The sequence below is a fragment of the Equus quagga genome, chromosome 2 (assembly GCF_021613505.1).
Source record: "Equus quagga isolate Etosha38 chromosome 2, UCLA_HA_Equagga_1.0, whole genome shotgun sequence".
NCBI lineage: Eukaryota > Metazoa > Chordata > Mammalia > Perissodactyla > Equidae > Equus > Equus quagga.
In genome coordinates, this window is record NC_060268.1 from 42,004,778 (window position 1) to 42,023,265 (window position 18,488).

General features: G+C 38.7%; 1 protein-coding gene and 1 long non-coding RNA gene across 4 annotated transcripts in view; one reads left to right on the forward strand and one right to left on the reverse strand.

Moving 5' to 3' along the window:
• The window catches only part of LOC124235343 (uncharacterized), a 48,042-nt gene that overhangs the window by 10,983 nt on the left and 18,571 nt on the right, over positions 1–18,488 (forward strand). The window lies entirely within an intron of this gene.
• SLC30A4 (solute carrier family 30 member 4) overlaps positions 10,754–18,488 on the reverse strand; it is a 30,765-nt gene continuing 23,030 nt past the window's right edge. For both annotated transcript variants that reach the window (XM_046653090.1, XM_046653089.1), the window contains 5 exons: positions 15,456–15,609; positions 13,292–13,493; positions 12,523–12,628; positions 11,593–11,727; positions 10,754–10,984 (listed from right to left, as the gene is read on the reverse strand). In XM_046653090.1, coding sequence (XP_046509046.1) covers positions 10,830–10,984; positions 11,593–11,727; positions 12,523–12,628; positions 13,292–13,493; positions 15,456–15,609 — 752 coding nt within the window. In that variant the 3' untranslated portion in view covers positions 10,754–10,829. The remainder of the gene's footprint in view (positions 10,985–11,592; positions 11,728–12,522; positions 12,629–13,291; positions 13,494–15,455; positions 15,610–18,488) is intronic.

Consider the following 18,488-nt stretch of genomic DNA (forward strand, 5'->3'; position numbering starts at 1 on the left):
CCTCTTTTTTTTTTTTTTTTTCCTCCTGAGGAAGACTGGCCCTGAGCTAACGTCCATGCCCATCTTCCTCGGCTTTCTATGTGGGACGCCTACCACAGCATGGTGTGCCAAGCGGTGCCATGTCCACACCCGGGATCTGAAGCAGCAAACCCTGGGCTGCTGGAAGTGGAACGTGTGTACTTAACCACTGCACCACCAGACCGACCCTGGGCAAGTTTCTTAACTGCTCTCTGCCTCAGTTTCTTCATCGGTAATACAGGGGTAATAATAACTCCAAGGACTGTTTGGTAGGATTCCCAAATACCTGAAAGCTTTTAGAACAGTTAATACCTGAAAATGAAAAATGAATATGTCTCTACCTGAAATGGATTAAGAAAAAAGAAATACGTGAAAAGTTTTTAGAACAGTGCCCAGCATATACAGTGCTAAGCATTCAATCCACGGTTATTTATTGTTATTGTTGTTCTTACTATGCAGCCAGCCAGCAAAGCGGAGTAACTTGTCCAATGAGACGTGCCCAGCAAAGCTGGGACCAGAACCAGTTCTTCTGCCTCTTAATCCAGAGCACTTGTGTCTGCTTGGTTACATGCTTTAAAATAGTGAGATTACTGATTTAAAATCCATCATTACCTGGGAGCCGGCCCGTGGCCGAGTGATCAAAGTTCTGCACTCTCTGCTTCAGCCCCAGGGTTCACAGGTTCGGATCTCAGGCGTGGACCTACTCCACTCGCCAGTCATGCTGTGGAGGCATCCCACATGCAAAAAATAGAGGAAGATTGGTGCAGATGTTAGCTCAGGGCTAGTCTTCCTCAAGCAAAAAAGAAAAAAAAAAAAAACAAGAGGATTGCCAAGGGATGTTAGCTCAGGGCGAATCTTCCTCACCAGAAAATAAGTAAGTAAAAAAAATCCATCAATACTTTGAAAGCATGAGCTCTTCCCCAATTTCAAGCTGAAAATAGTCACTTTATTAATCCATCTTTTAAAAAGAAAGTGTCTTGTATACAGACAGACAAGCTGTCATTAGCAAGCCTAGAATTGACAGGAACCAACTCAGTGCTACCACTGGGCTCTGGGAAAGATTGTCAGGCTCTGCAAGTGACAATAACTGCTGGCCGTCAACGCCAATTTAGTTGCGATTAATTGCATAATTGTCTCGGGTGTTTGAGAAAAGTGTCTAAATTCTGTTGTAATCTTAAAACAAAGAGATAAAGAAAACAACCATAAATACTTGCATAGCTGTAGTATAATTACACAGACCCTAAGTATAAAAAACCAATTCTTTCTAACGGGGGGATGGCCAATCTGGCACATTTATATAGAAGAGCAGTTTTATGACAGAGCTTCAGTTACTTTATAGGAAAGAGCTTAGAGCATTGACAGTGGGGATTCCTAGGGCTCCATAAAAAACTTTTTCTGTGCATAAATAGATATTTAATGAGCATATAGTTTCCAGCTGTCGGAACGTTCACACAGTCCTCCTGTGTCTCCAACACTGGGGATTCAAAGAGAAGACCTAGGTCCCGCCCCAGGGGCTTGTGGGTAATCACACAGCGGTGGCTCTCCACAGTGACCGCATGAGGGAGGCGAGCACAGAGGAGGGCACCCGATTCACAGAGGGAGGGCAAGGAAGTCTTCTTGGAGGAGATGATGCCTGAGGAGAGTCTTTAAGGATGAGGTGGTTTTTGTGAGGTAAACAAGTTGGGGAAAAGATCTTCCAGATAAAGATGGGGACAAAGGAGCAGAGGATAAGAAAGTTTGTCTTGTTCTGGGAGCTGCAAGACTGGCAGTGCTCAATTAGTTGAAAAAATAATAATAGGTAGTGCATTTGTGAAGAAATTAACTTGTAATAATGATAGCTGAGATTCCAGTTTTGTATGTTCTCAGCACTTTCATTAGGTAGCTCATTTAATCCTCATAAAAGTCACATTAAGGAGGGACAATCATCATCCACATTTTGCAGATGGAGAAACTGAGGCACAGAGAAAGTCGGTAACTTTCCCCCAGATGTCACTGTGAGTGAGGGAGAGCCGGGCCAGAAACCCGGGCAGCCTGCTCTGAGTGCCGGCCTCTGCGTGAGCTCACACTGAAAGCATCTATTTGGGTTGGAACTACCTAGCAACTAACCCAGATATCAGCTAGATCCTCCCCACTCCCAGCCGGGATGAGATCAGCTCTAACCCATAATTCCATGACTTGTGGGAAGTTCAATGCTTTCCTGGAAATTTCTATGAATTAGTGGAGGCTTGTGTTTTTGTTTTGTTTCCCATGAGTTCACATTCTCTATGCAGCATTTCTGAGCTGTTCTTTGTCTGCACCCTGGCTTGGTGATGGTGCAGTGGTGGGCACAGCCCCTTCTCCTGGCTTTAGCCTTCCCTCTGTTTCCCCAAACCATGCAAGCCTTAAGATTTGGGGGACTGCTGTGCCCAGTAGGTGCCGTGGTACGTTGACTGTAACATGGAATGGCCCCTTCCCCTCACAAACAAGACTGGGGGTGGACAGGGAAGTGCTCTGTCCTGACTGCAAAGCAGTGGCTCACTACAGACGGAAGGCCAGGAGGAGTCCAGCCCCTGCGGCTTGGATCTGACCCCTCCCAGGCATGGGTGTGAGGGCTGAGGAATGAAGAGATAAAGGGCGAGTGAGGGGAACATGCAGAGACCTGATTTAGTGCCATTCTGGTGCCTCAAAGAACAAGAACTCAGTTAAGAAACAGAGCAAACTTTTGGCTACGTTTTACCAAGCTTGTGCGTAGTTACATAAAGTTGAGCTCCTAAACTATTACACTTACATTACTTTTCTACACCTATTATCTAAAGCTTGGCTGTGATTTTAACTACAGTAGCCTACATTGCATCCCTTTTGTATTATATATTTACCAGTCGTAACTGTAGTTAAGAGTTGCCTGTGACCTTCTATTCCTGCAGTACAACTCTACGTCTAAGACTTTGGGCAAGTTGCTTAAACTTCCCTGGTCTCAGTTTCTTCATTTGCAAAATGAAGATTATAATCTTCTTCCAGGTACCATCATGAGGATTAAATATATAAAGTGCACAGCACAGTGTGTGAGATGCAGTAAGGGCTCAATAAATGTTAACAATTATTATTTCCTCTGTTAACCAAAAGTGGGCTGTAGCTTGGTATGGCTGATACACGGGAGGTAGGATGGCGGAGGAGGAGAGGATGGAGAGGTGGGTGGAGGAGTAAAGTCACCCGATCAGAGGATTTTGTGTGTCAGCACCAAGAGCACGGACTTTATCCTGCAGTCCAGGTTCTCAAGCCATCCCTAATGGGACGGTGATTTTCTATCTGTGGGGGTGAGGGTGTGGCCCAAGATGCTCTCCAAAAACATAATATTGTTTCGTTTCCTATTTAATTTAAAAAATATATAGGAATTTTGTGTTCTATTCCATAATATGTTCAGTGGCAGGGAGGCGGTGTTCAAGGAGCAATTCTTGGCATCTGGAAGTAGTCTCAACCCACTTCAGAAAAAAACCATTTCCAACCAATCGAACCAACTTTTTGAGACGTCCCAATTTCAATAGCATGGTGTCATGGTATTTCAGTTATCAATATCATTGTTCTAAAACCAAATATATATGAATGGTTAAAACATTGTAAATTCTGTAATACTTTTTGAGGGGTTTTAAAAATATCCTGGACTTTGGAAAATATTCTTACACAAAAAGCAAAGAGAGGATGGAATAGGCTTGTGTTCTAATAATACTGAAACTCAGGCATGCTGTCACTAAGAGCCTGTGGGAACCAGGGTTTTCCCTGGAGCCTCCACGGGTGAATGTGACAGACTAATTAACGGAAGCCCAGGAAACTCATCTTCACCCCAGTTCTTCTTCCTGCCCTGAGGCCAAACATTTGCTGCAACCACTGTTCAGGGGCAAACATTCCTGTAACCATTTACCCTGTTAGTGGGTTTCCTCTGAAAAGAGAGTGAGGGAAAGATGATGGAGGAGGGTGACGTCAGATCTTCAGTACTAGGCAAGTCAGGAGGCGGTCTGTCTTGCTCTGGGGTTGGCCTTTTGCTTTCATGAGGTCTCTAAAAATTTCCTATGTAAGAAAAATCCTATTGTCTTACAAAGAAATTGCTCAATATATTTTGGAGAAAAACCAACCCATGCACATTTTTTCCATAGTGTCAGCATTTTGTTAAAGCGAACAAAAGTGTTAAAAAAAAAAAATCACCCCACAGACCAATATGCAGACACTGGCAAGTGAAACACAGACAACAGGGATTTGAAAATCAAACCAGAACAAGTTTTTGAAAAATCCAGGACAGGAGACGTGGAAGCTATTTGGTAACTTGCAAAGTATAATCTTTGTGTCTGTTGGGTAATACCCATAGGCCAAACTTTACAGTTCCTGTTCTGTAAAGGTCACATGAGAGCCTTAAAGCAGAATGCTGCTTGACAGCGATGAGATCTTTAGTGATAGTTCACCGAGGCTGGATTTTTAAACCTCCTAATCTTAAACACATGATTCCGTAGAGATAATATTTAGTCATGAGGCTTCATACTTCCTCTCTGTGCTTAGTCTACTTTATAACTTATAATAATTATAATAGGGGCTGGCCCGGTGGTGCAGCGGTTAAGTTCGCAGGTTCCACTTCTCAGTGGCCTGGGGTTTGCTGGTTCAGATCCCGGATGCAGACATGGCACCGCTTGGCACGCCATGCTGTGGTAGGCGTCCCAAGTATAAAGTGGAGGAAGATGGGCATGGATGTTAGCTCAGGGCCAGGCTTCCTCAGCAAAAAAGAGGAGGATTGGCAGCAGTTAGCCCAGGGCTAATCTTCAAAAAAAAAAAATTATAATAGATCATAGTGGGAGTTGAATTATAATCAAAAAATGTTATTCTGCTAATATATTAAATAAAGCTGAAAGTTTAGCATAAGCTGGAGCTTGTAAGCTATTACCCCAAATTAGAATTTATTTTAGCATCTGATATGGACCAAAAAAGTGATATTTCAAAATAGAAATATAGCTAGGTAGACAAATAATATATAACATCTCTTTAATTACTGTATTACTTATCTATTACTGTATTAAAACTATTTTTCAAAAATAGTTGAGTCTTTTCCTAGGTAACTGGAAAACTTTAAAGAACATTATTTTAAAAGCCTGATAACCAATTATCACCTTATTTAGCAGATAAAATGTGATTTTTTGTTTGTGAGCTGCCAGTCGGCACAAACTACATAGGTACTCAACATACATACATTTTTATTTCCTTTATTTTTTGTCATAACTTAAGTGAAAAATTCAGAAGTCAAGTGAGTGAGCTTTACGTTGAAAAGCATTCTTGACTGATCCAGGGGACCCTGGTAGAAAACTGCCTCGCTAATGAACGTGAGATCATATGGCACATAGATGATGTTTGAAATCTTGCTCCCCAAGGGGGAGAAAGAAAAGGAAACAGGTAGAGGGAGGAAAGGACCTCTGGAAAGGAGGAAAAGACTCAGGTAGCCCTCAGACTGACCCCACAGAAACTTCCAGGCGGCTCTTGAGGGGCTTGCTGCGTCCATATCTTCTGTTACAGCCTAAAGTGGTACAGCAGTGCACACCAGGGGTCGGCAAACTTTTCCTATGAAGGGACAGATAGTAAATATTTTATATTTGTTGCAAACACGCAGCTCTGCCACTGCCACGTGATAGCAGCCATGATGGAATGGGCGTGGCTGGGTTCAGGTAACACTTTATTTATGGACACTTAAATGTAAAGTTCACATAATTTTCACATCATGAAATGTTATCATTATTCTGATTTTTTTTTTAAACATTTAAAAATGTAAAAACCCTTCTCAGCTCTTTGGGTCACACAGAACAGGCTGCAGGCCGGATGCGGCCAGTGAGGCGAAGTTTGCTGACCCCTGGTTCACCCTATTGGAGACTGGTCAGGTCATTATTCTGACTTCACCACGGTCCCCACCAATCTTGCTCTCCCGGGGGCTGCTTTCTTTCCTTTCTGCCATTGTTGCTGGGGCTGTAGGGACATTAAAAGTACCTGGTTTAAAAAGATAAAGGTTCTTTTAATATCTCTTTTTATCCTATCTGGACGATTTTTTTCAGGTTTATTTCTTAAACACCTAAGAGGGCATTACAATCTGAGATTTTAAAACTAGATAGGTTATAATCTATTTTCCAATGCTTTTCTCTTTTTCTTTCTTTTTTTTTTTGAGGAAGATTAGCCCTGAGCTAACATTTGCCACCCATCCTCCTCTTTTTGCTGAGGAAGATTGGCCCTGAGCTAACATCCGTGCCCATCTGTCCCTACTTTATGTGTGGGGCACCTGCCACAACATGGCTTAGACAAGCAGTGCAATAGGTCCGCACCTGGGATCTGAACTGGCGAACCCCAGGCCTCTGAAGCAGAACATTCAAACTTAACCACAGTGCCACTGGGCCAGCCCCTCCAATGCTTTTCTTTTTGAGATGATTATGTTCTAAGGCCTACTACTATTACTTAGTCAATTTAAAAAAACCAGAAATTTAATTTAAGGGACTGTACATTTTCATTTAATAAACCACATGGCAAAACAATACTTTATTTAATAAATGTATAGGAAATTACAATTTGAAAATTGCAAATACAGTACATATACATATGCTATAATCTTAAATTACATGGACAAACCATAACTTCAAAATCTTTCTAAAATCAATCATATGCAAAATACCTGGTTTCTCAAGGGGCACATGGAAAAGTATATACAATTTCTTAAACTGTGATATGGCTTACTTATTAACATCTGTTTATTTAGAGAAGCATAAGCTTTCCAAATATACAGTATCTTCCGGGTGCAAAGCTGACATACTGGCACATTCCAATTCTGTGTTACAGTTATTTCAGAACATACTTAATTGCAATATTTAAATTGACACTGTCATAGATTTAACCGAGAAAGCCTTCATAAATGTTTTCCAATCTTACCAAAAATCAGAAAATTTTTGTTGGTCCTCACCATATAATTAGAAGAACAGATTAAACCCTTGGTAAGTGAGAATTCAATGACACGCTGGCCTGAATGCACCCACACAATTCAATACAGCGGAACTCCCACAGCGATTTCTTCTCTCCAGTTTGCACGCTCCTACAACATCACAACCAATATCCCTGACTGGCAATCTGTAAAGGACATCTGAAGCCCTGTCTGGTGGGATGCACATAACAGATCTGTAGTTAGGGTTTGCAAATGGTATTTTGGTTAGAGAGATATTAAGCTTCATCAATTATTTGGAGATCAGACTTGCCTCCCCTCAACACAGCATATAGCAAGGTGTCACTATTCATTTGTGACTAATACCCAACTGGCTCATGAACTAAGCTTGGTTCAAAGACAAACTGAACCAAATGAACTAATCCTATATCTAGGAACACATTCTGTAACTTTAAATTTACTTTGTGTAAGGTATAGTCAACAGCAAAATTGCCTAAAACCATATTCCAAAGGGGCTCAAATTCTGTAAGAATGCCTTATTCGTTATGGGGAACCAATTAATATAAATGCTTAAAAAGAAAATAAATTTAGCTAATTGTGCTTGTTTTGGAAATGAATGATTCTCTCTCCTGAAGTAGTGACAGTGGTGGTTTGAGGAAACACGACCCAGTCTTCTGAGCGAAGATCTTCACTTGTGGGTGCGCAGGGCAGTCCATTTCGACCACACTTACACTCTAAAGTTCAGTGAGTAGAGAACTCTGGAGCAGGAACCACCAGCTGTTAAAAAAAGGCTCTTCCCCACCTAGAAACACATTTATAAGTGGTGCTTTGTCTCTGAAAGATGGTTTTTCCTCACATTAAAATGACAGGGAAGCTCACATATCTGATCCTGCTTGTGTCTATTCTGGGAGAAGTCTACTAAAGGCAAACACTGTCAGTGAGGACACCTGGGTTCCAGAGACAGAGCCAGAACACTGAGACTCCTAACAGCAGGAAACTTGGTTTTAGAAAATGGAAATGAATCATCCAAAGTTGAAGAGGAAACAGTAAAATAAGAAATCCAGTGATTTGGCAAACAATACTGATGGGAGCTGCAGGTTGTGAAGATCTGGGCTCACGTTACACAAGGCACAGCTAATGGAACTGTATGCAGGAATCCAGTCGCTTCTAGTTCTGCATTTCAAAGCCCTCTAAAATATGCCTTATCGAACTACATCCCCCACATTATATTTCTAAGGCAGCATGGTCATTAATGAAACAATAGGTCTTTTCCTAAAATAAATCAGAAGGCTGCACCTGGCCAGAGTTGTGAAATATAGGTTTATGTACACAAGTAACTCTTGATTATTTGCAAATGTTAATTAAAACACATTGCACTGAAGAACTGCCCAGTTTTTACGTTGTGATCTGTTTTCCCAGTGCAAAATTAACAATGCGAGGTGCCTATCCAAACTCAGCCACAGCTTTCCACAGGACGATGGAGAGCTCTTTCCCGGAGAGCTGGCTGAGGAGTGTAACTCGAGGGTGTAGCTCAGCGGGTGAAGCCGACCAAACGCTCTGTGTCAGAAGCTGTGCGGTCCCTGGTCGTATCTGCTACGTTCACATCCTTCTCTGTGGGTTTTGTCAAGTTCCAAAAAGTTAAATCTATCAGTTCTCAAATCTCACAGACCCAGTAAAATACAAATACAAAATCTGTAGTTCTTGCTACAAAAAAACCAAAGCACAGGAAACTTCATGTGTACCTCTCATTTTAAGCAGAACATGATAATTAAGATTTACAAAAATTTTCAGTGTTTCTGCATTTTACAAAAGGATCCTTTTCAATTCTTGAATGGATTTAATAAGAAAAGTCAGATACACCTGTTTAAGATAAAGGAAAGTTTACAAGAAACAAGCTCAGCAGATACAGGAAACTGCAAATATGGGAAAATCATTAGCATATAATGCACATTCTTTCTTTCGCTAGGTACCCAAAGTCCATAAATGCCCAGATGCCCACTGAAATCCCTCTCGTTTATTCTTACTTGCCTTCTCTATTCAAGAATATTTTGACTTAAACAGTTTATATGCTCCTAAAATTTTTGAAAAAATTCAAATCATTATTGTAAGTAGATTCACAATAAGAATCCCATAAAGCAAAATTTTCAATTCAAAAAACACTTACTGGGTTTTATTAGGTACCGTTAACCCTTATCAACCCTTTACTGGATACCATCAACTCTTAACAATCTTTTAGGTAAATCCAGGTTTTATCTTAGGTTTATGTATAGTGAGGAACATGGCAGAAAGATGAAAATCTGTTTCCTACTCTTCATTTATAAGTCACCTGCATGCCTATCTAGGATTTCAATTTCACAACTTGTCTGGTACATTGAGCTGACGTCTGTTACTCTGCTCTAGAACCATATCCATTCTTGGTATAAGAAACTGTCTCTGTTGAAAACGGACTCCTAATGTGCATAAAGGTAATCTAACACCAACAGTTGCAAAATGAAACGTGAATATTCACAGCTGCCTCTCTAACACAACTGTACCAACTAGGCTGCCTTTGGTTTGGAAACTTTTGCTTAGCCTCTCACCCACACAGATGTAATGACCATCCCTATTCCAGTGCTTTAAACACACACACACAAGGTCAAAACCCTTGAAAGTTTTGTTTTCTCAGAGGAGTCTCTTCCCTCAATCCCTTTGAGCATTTCTGCTATGGTATTATTGGAAAACCTCAAAATGATATCTTAAGAGTTTCTGGAGTCCATGGAGCATCCCAAACCCATATCATCAAACAGAAATTCTCTCTGGAGGAACGTGGTTAATCTACACGTGAGAGGTGGGGATTGCAAACTGAACCTTGGCCCTCCAGAGTTTCACCCTGAAAAAGCCCACACAGATTAACTGGCATGGAGGTGGGAAGCAACGCCCCTAGCGAACTTTCTGTACAAAATGTAAGGCAGTTCTTAGAAAGACAGAGGACCACTGTTTACATTTGCAGTCTCTTGCTGTTCTTAAGTGAAGATAATTCCATGAACAGTAAAAGCGATTTCAAGAAGACTTAAATTTGAAAGGCCACACCCCATCCTTGCTTCTATATTTTGTTTTAAATTATCATATAGTAATTTGAGTTTAAGATTAATTTCTGCCATTCAGAATAATACTTAAAATATTTCCTAAATAATGACAGTGACCACAATATGTAAAGATCTGGTTTTGATAAGATTGCAAATAACCAAAAATGCTAACTTTGAGATTCAAAACCCTGTAACATCTGGAAAAAGTTGTTTATAAAGTATTAACTATAACAATAACATTAAGACTTATTTGTGAAATAAAACATCTCTGAAACACTTAGGAATACATGCTTATTCCACTCTCTGGATAATTACTAGTACTTTCTGAAATCTGTTGAGAAATAATTTCTGTAAAAACAGAGAGCTGGGTGTCAAATTCCAGAAGCTGGGTGGCTGGGTGTCAAGATTAGATAATAATAAAAAAAAAAATTCAGTTTTCCAGCACTGGCTTGATATAAAGTGGTCTTTAAAAAGGATTTTTAAATGCAAATACTGAATTCTTGATGCTTCCTCTAGGATAGGTACTCTGTCATAACTAATGACGTACGGTCTTGGATTGTCTTCTATGAGGTATCTGTAGAGTCACGTCTCATTCTGTAAACAGTGTTTTGGAAACGTCTTCATGTGAAAATCATGGTGAAGTCTCAGTTTACCATTAAAGAGAAACTAGCACTGTCAGGCTGGAGTGACCGTTTTGGCGAGCCTGGTGCTTGATATGGACACAGCTGTCAGGGATCCCATTTTCTCATTAGTTGTGCATTTATTGCTCTCAGGTCTGTGACTGCAGGAGAATAAGGCAGTAGTCCCCAAAACATATCAAATTAGGTGCTGGAACTCTGACAATTTGCACAAGTTCTGTCCCCTTCTTGCCTGTAACTCTGAAGCTGAATAGTACATTTATACATGCCGAACGTGTGCAATAATAAATGCTTTGCTTTGGACTGCACTTCCTCCCATTTAGATGAACTTCCAGGAACTGCAATGTCAAGAAAATATCGTTACTATTCATCGCATAGAGTTACACATTAGTGAGTAAGACACAGGGAAAAAACAACCTTAATATGACGTCAACATAGTTATGTTAGTTTGACTTCTATTCTCTTGAAGCTATTCTGTTAGAGAAGTATGTCAGTCTACAAAGCCAGAATGGCTTCTCATTATTCCAATCTCACTAGTCCACTGTCAGGTAGAGAAAGAATACAAGACATCAGTTACAAGTATTTCATCTTTTGCACTTTTAAAAAAAATCACATGCATGTATTATTTTGATTAAAAAAATAAAAAGCATCAGTCTGTGAAATGATTTAAAGAAATAAAAACGGAGTCTAGCTTTTCTTATGTAGGAAAAACATGGTAAATATATTAATGCCTTTAATCTGAAGGCAAAAATGAATCTGATCAAAAAATCAAAGAGATAAAAAATTACTGCTCTGCTAGCAATATTGACCAGCAATTCACCTTTTTAAGAGCCTCACCCCTCCCTTAAAACAAATCTTTCAGCAGAAAAGTCTTCCTACTTAATTATAAGCACAGATTCCAAAGATAGAAGTACACCAACCCCAGTATTTCCCATCAGCAACATACTTAGCTGTATATGTACTATGGCAGTAGGTTTTCCTGAAGTGAGAGACCAGATATTTAAATCTTCCACTGAATATACATCTTCTATTTTCATCAGGGATTCTTTGATATAGTCTACATTCAAATGGCTTGGTACACCTATTAGTTCAGAATATATCACTTATAAATAAAGTTTACTTTGGGAAAAAAGTTACACATTACTGATAGGACTTTTTTTCAAAGAAACCAAATGGCTTTACCAAATTCAGTTTAAACAAACACTTTAAAATATATTAATACTTTAAGATAAACCATGCACACACATATAGCAGGATATATACAAGAGGTCAATAAACACTTAAAAAAATGTTCATTCTTACTAAAAATGAATGTCAAGCAAACCAGAATACTTCATTTAACAAATCAGCTAGGATAGACAAAAAAAAGAAAAAGAAGAAAAGAAAGGAACATCTACTGATGATAAACTACTATTGAGAACTTATATTTACACACTTATACATAATATCAGTAAGGCAGGGATGTTGAAAATACAATAAAGTAGCAAGTTAAAAGGAAATTAAGGAATTAATAAACGACTAAACACAACTGCATTAAGAATCAGAGTTACATTCTTGTCCTAGCTCCACAGTTTATTAGCAGAGTGACCTTAATCAAGGTATGTTACCCCTCTCAACCTCAATTTTCTTCTTGGTAAATGGGGATAACGTCTGCCTTAACCTCTTTTTCTTAGCTATTATAAGGATCCCACAGGTAACAGGGAGAGTGCATTGATTCCTATATGTCAGATGCACGTAAGGTGGTGTTACCACAGCCTGATAAGTATCAGTAAAAAGAAAGGAAAAGACATGGCTCCTACCCTTGAGTGTCCCCCTAACCCCCAGTCTGATTTAGGGAAGTAATAAGCCCACAATGGGGATGTTAGTGAGATCTTACCTTCCAGTATTATAACTACTGTGTCCCATATGATGCGAAATGTTGTAAAAGCCACAAGTAATGAAAATACATATGTACAGATGGGATCGGCAATCTTGTATTCTGGCTGAAAGGTGACAGATCAAAATTGTGTGATTAAACATAGACAGACATAAAACAGACTGTAAAGGAAAGCACAGCATACTCTTTCTCCTGTTCTGTAGCTTCTTTAGCAGGACTGGATCTTGGATATTGCAAGTGAGAAATGTCTTCACTCTTTGTTAGACTGTTTAAATGCCCTTCCTTGTAGGACCTATTTCTAGAAGTTTAATCATCTGTTCTCTTGTTTTCCTCTGTGCCGTCTCTAAATCTTCCACCCAGAACCACAGGCAATCAGAGCTGGAAGGAGTTTTAGCAGCCATCTATCTGGTCTAAGCCCCTCATATGAAAGAGGAGGAAACTCAAGTTTAGAACTGAGGGACTTGCTCAAGGTCAAGGCATTTTAATGGCAGAGCCAAGGCTAGAACCCTATCTCTGGATTTCTAGTCAAGTGTGCATTCCAGTACCAAGCAGTTCAGTGACAAGGCTTAAAACTGAGTTCTCCAGTGAGGTGATACTCTTTTCTTCTGTGCCCGTGAAAGAGATAGACTGATGGCTCAATCAAGTCTGCATCAATGCAAATGAATAGGACTGGCATTGGTGTACAGGATACTGATAAAAGACAATCACCATTAGTTTTAATGTTGAAATTAAATGTATGTTAAAATAGAAAAATGAACAATCATATTACCTTGAATCGTATGATGTACGCAGCTATTAGCACACCAACGCTCTGTACCAAATCCCCCAAGGCATGCACAAAAGCAGCTCTCACCGCCAGGCTATCCTGCCCATTGTTGTGTCCATACCCAGGACCTATGGTAGGAGAATCTGAAGGCAGGGAGTGGGAATGGGCGTGATGGTGACCAGACTGGTTCAACAGAAATCCCATTCTGTTAAAAATAAAATAAAACATTATTATTCTTCCTAATGTTATTGACAAAAATATCTGTTACTAATCAGACACTATTGAGGCAACATGGAACTCATTCATTTAATAAATATTTGAGCACCTATTATGTATCTGGTACTGTTCTAGACGCTGGAGTCAAAACAGTGAATAAGACAGACATGTCCCTACCCTCACAGAGCTTATGTTCTAGTAGGGAAGGCAGAGAAATAAACAAATCAATACATAATGTACTGCCAGGCAATGCAAATGCTTTGAAGAAAAGTAAAGCATTGCAAGGGGATGGAGAGTGATGGGGAAAGTGGTGAGAGAAAGTCTCTCTCGGATTCCATCTGAGCAGAGGCTTGAAAGAAGTCAGGAAACAAGTGGTGGTAGAAGAGTGTTCTAGGCAAAAAGGATACCAGGGCAAAGGCCCTGAGATGAAAATGTGCTCTATATGCTTAAAAAAAAAAGCAAGACAGCCATTGTGGCTAGAATAAAATGAGCGAGAGTGCTAGGAGATGAGTTGGAGAGGTCACAGGATCTTATTAAAAAGGCCATGGTAAGGATTTTTGATTTTATTCTAAGCATGAATGGAAGCCACTGGGCAGGGATTGGCAAACCACCATCTGTAGACTGTATTTGGCCCACCGCCTGATTTTGTAAATAAAGTTTTATTGGAACACAGCCATACTCATTTGTTTATACACTGAACATGGCTACTTTTGTTCTATAATAGCAGAATTGAGTAGGTGCAAAAGACACTGTGTGACTCTCAAAGTCTAAAATATTTACTATCTGGCCCTTTACAGAATAAGTTTGCTGACCCCTGATCCAAATGATTAAGTATATAACTTAAAAATTTGGTAGTTTTTAGGAAAAAACATTGGTAGTTAAAAAAAAATTTGGGGGGCCGCCCCATGGCTGAGTGTTTAAGTTTGTGCACTCTGCTTTGGTGCAGAGTTTCGCCCAGGGTTTCACCAGTTTAGATCCTGGGCGCGGACATGGCACCGCTCATCAAACCATGCTGAGGTGGCATCCCACATAGCACAGCCGGAGGCACTCACAGCTAGAATACACAACTATGTACTGGGGGCCTTTGGGGAGAAGAAGAAGGGAAAAAAAGAAGACTGGCAGCAGATGTTAGCTCAGGTGCCAATCTTTAAAAAAAAAAAATCTTGGGGCCGGCCCAGTGGCAGAGTGCTTAAGTTCACACGCTCTGCTTCGGCAGTCCAGGGTTTTGCCAGTTTGGATCCTGGGTACAGACATGGCACTGCTCGTTAAGCCTTGCTGAGGCAGTGTCCCACATGCCACAACTAGAAGGACCCACAACTAAAAATACACAACTATGTACCGGGGGGCTTTGAGGAGAAAAAGGAAAAATAAAATCTTAAGGAAAAAAAAAAATCTAGTTAACATAAAAGTATTATAAAAGTTAAATTAAAAAAAAAAACTGTCCTACTTAAATTCCTGATTGTTAGTCAAACTTCAGTATACCTGAGCAAACTAATGAGGAATTTATAATTCCAACAGTGTTTTATTAACATTTATAAGAAAAATTAATGTACTATATAATTTAAAAATATATAAAAATATCATTGCACATTACTGAATGCATGTATCTAAATTCACAGTAATTGAAAATATTGTGAAAACGATATATAGTGTATGACACTATATAGGTGGATATATGTCATTATAAATTTGTCCAAACCCACAGAATGTACAATACCAAGGGTGAAAAGTCTAACGTAAACTCTGGACTCTGTGATAATGCTTTACAATGTTCATCAGTTGTAACAAATGTACCACTCTGCTGAGAGATGTTGATAACGGGGGAGGCTATGCATGTGTGGGGGAAGAGCGTATACGGAAAATCTCTGTACGGTCTGCTCAATTTTGCTGTGAACCTAAAACTGCTCTAAAAAGTAAAGCCAACTAAATTTTTTTAAAAGGCAGAGCTTACATTATGTTAACTGCAACCCCAATAGCTGCAGTAATGAGCATTATATCTCCATTTATTTCATATTTCATATGGATAGTCCTTTGGACAGCTTCATATAGGAGGAATCCCATAAGTATATACACCAAGAGCACACTAATCATAGCCGACAAAACCTCTGGAGGGAGAAATATAAAAAACAAATATATTAGAGCATGGTTATTAGACTTCATACAAACTAAATCTTGTACAATCTTATATCTTCTCTCCTCTAAGGAGCTAAAAGCACTATATCATTTTTGTCATGTTATTTTTCTTATTTAAAAAGTACTTAGCAGTTTGCTTTGGATCCTCCATTAATTCGCTCCCACCACTCCCTCCTCCCCCGCATCTTTTTAGGGTGGAATTATGTATATTTACAGACCATACACATGGGAAAAGTGAAAAACTAAGAAGAAATATTTGTAAGATACATGACCGCAGACTAATTTCCTAATAGAAGAGTACACTTACAAATCAATAACATATAGAACCCATAGGAAAAATGGGTAAAAAACTTAGAAATAGTAATATACAGAAAATAAACAGAAATGGCCAATTTATCAAAATCAATCATAATATAAAAAATTTAAATAAGAATAAGATTCTTTTTTGTCCTTTACTAAATTGGCAAAGATTAAAAAGTTTGATAATAGCCAGAGCAAGGATATACTGGTGGAAGTAGCAAAAGGAACTATCTTTTTAGAGAGCGATTAGTAAAACTAATCAAAATTTAAAATGCATATATTCCTGGACTTTAGCATCTATCTGTTAGAAGAACATCCATATGTATGCAAAGGTATCTACAAGGTTTTTCACCATAGCTTTGTCTGTAGTATCAACAAAAATCTGGAGACATCTTAAACGTCTACCAATGAGGAACTTAATGAGTAAATTATGATATATACCTATAAGAGAATACCATATGGCCATTTATATAAAAAAAGAAAAAAGAAAAACAAAAATCGTGCAAATTGATAATCTCAAGAAACATAGTGCTATATCTGGGAAGTGGGACTAGGAGCTTGGGGAATTTATTTTTCACTTTCATTTTTTCATTAGTATTTGAAATGTTTTACGTTTCTACCACAAACACATATTACCTTTAGGCTAAAGAAAAACAAACACATTTTTTAAGGCATGCAAGTATTTATGAATGCACTTTGACCTAGGAATTCCTCTCCTAGTAATAGACATACTCATGTCAATTGAGTTGCACGTGTGCTAAATGAGGTATGTTATGAAGCTATTCATCAAGCATTGTATATAATAGCAAACAACTGGAAACAATGAAAAAAGTGATTAGTAGGGGCCTTGTAACATGGGATATTATGCAGCTGTTTAAAAAAAAGGGAGTCAGGCTCTTTATATTCTGATAGGAATAATTTCCAAGATATGGTGTTAGGTGAAAAAAACAAAGTACACAACAGTGTGTATGGTATGTTACCATTTGTGTGAAAATTAAAAAAAAATTATGTAAATAATAATCTGTCACGCAACCTTTGAAGGATTTACAAAATACTGATACAAAACTGCTTATGAGGAGAATGGGTGAGGAGAATGTGTGGCTAGGACAGGGAAGACTCTGCACTATTTTGCTTTTAATTATATAAATTTTCTACATGTGATAAAGTAGAAATAATTTTATATCTTTGCAAAATAAAAAATAGGGCAATGTGAAGTATATTTTTAAATAATTAACTAACATTATTATATTAAACAAGTGTTGACACTCAAAACAATAAAAGCAAGAAAATACTTTCAAAGAAAATTTTTCTTTTAGAGAAACCAGACATTAATCCTGTTAAGTGTTGAAAGGTAAAACAATCTGGAAAACTGTTATCCAGGTCAACTCATTGCTCAAAGGTTTCAGACAGTTCAAGTATGTTGGACTTTGACACATTTTTATTCCAACTCATAAACTACAACACAGAAAAATTATCTAGCAGTTATAAGCTGTTTCCTGAAGACATCTCATTAATGTAGCCAAAACTCCAACAAAATTCTGTGCATCAAAAGAAGAAATGTTGGAATAAGACAAAAACATACAATTCCTATTCAAAACCACAGTACACCTAACATACTAATCCTCATACCTCCAGAGACAGAGGGCTGAAGAAGACAGAGACAAGACCAACTGAAACGTACAAGGCGGTGGAGATACTCAGTGGACTCTAAGCTCCTTGAGGATATGAGCAAGTCTCATTTCATGTCACATTCCTGTAGCACTCAGCAGAGTGACTGACGTGTGGTAGTTACTCAAATATTTATGGATGAATTTGTAGGATGAAGTTAGGTTGAGCAAGAGAAGATAAAAGGTATACAATTTAGAAGAATAAGCTCAATGTGAATAATAGGTTATTTAGTAAATCCCAAAAAACAAGAAGTAAATAGGCTAAAAGAGAAGAATTAAGCCAAATACAAGACAGAAAATACATGGAATTTCTTAAGTTATAACTGCTGATGGTAAAATTTACTGTTGTCAGTGCCGTCGAATAGATTCTGACTCTTAGTGACCCTGTATACAGGAGAGGAACCTGGACTGGTCTTTTTGCACCATCTTCTTATCTTGAATTTATCAGACAATTCTCTGCTATTCACAGGATTTTCATGACCAATTTTTTCGGAAGTGGGTGGCCAGGTCCTTCTTCCTAATCTGGAAGCTCCATTGAAACCTGTCCATCATGGGTGACCCTGCTGGTATCTGAAATATCGGGTGGCAAAGCTTTCAGCATAAGAGCAATACACAGCCACCACAAAATGACAAGTGACAGACGACAGATGGGTGGTGTGGTTCCCTGACAGGGAAACAAATCCAGGCCATGGTGATGAGAGCGCAGAATCTTAACCACTAGACCACCAGGGCTGGCTGAGGGTATAATACACGCATACAAATAATATAAAGAAAGAAGAAATAATTAAAAATATTTAAACTGTAAAATCTCATGTACTAGTGGTATAAAGAAAGAAGAAATAATTAAAAATATTTAAACTGTAAAATCTCATGTACTAGTGGTA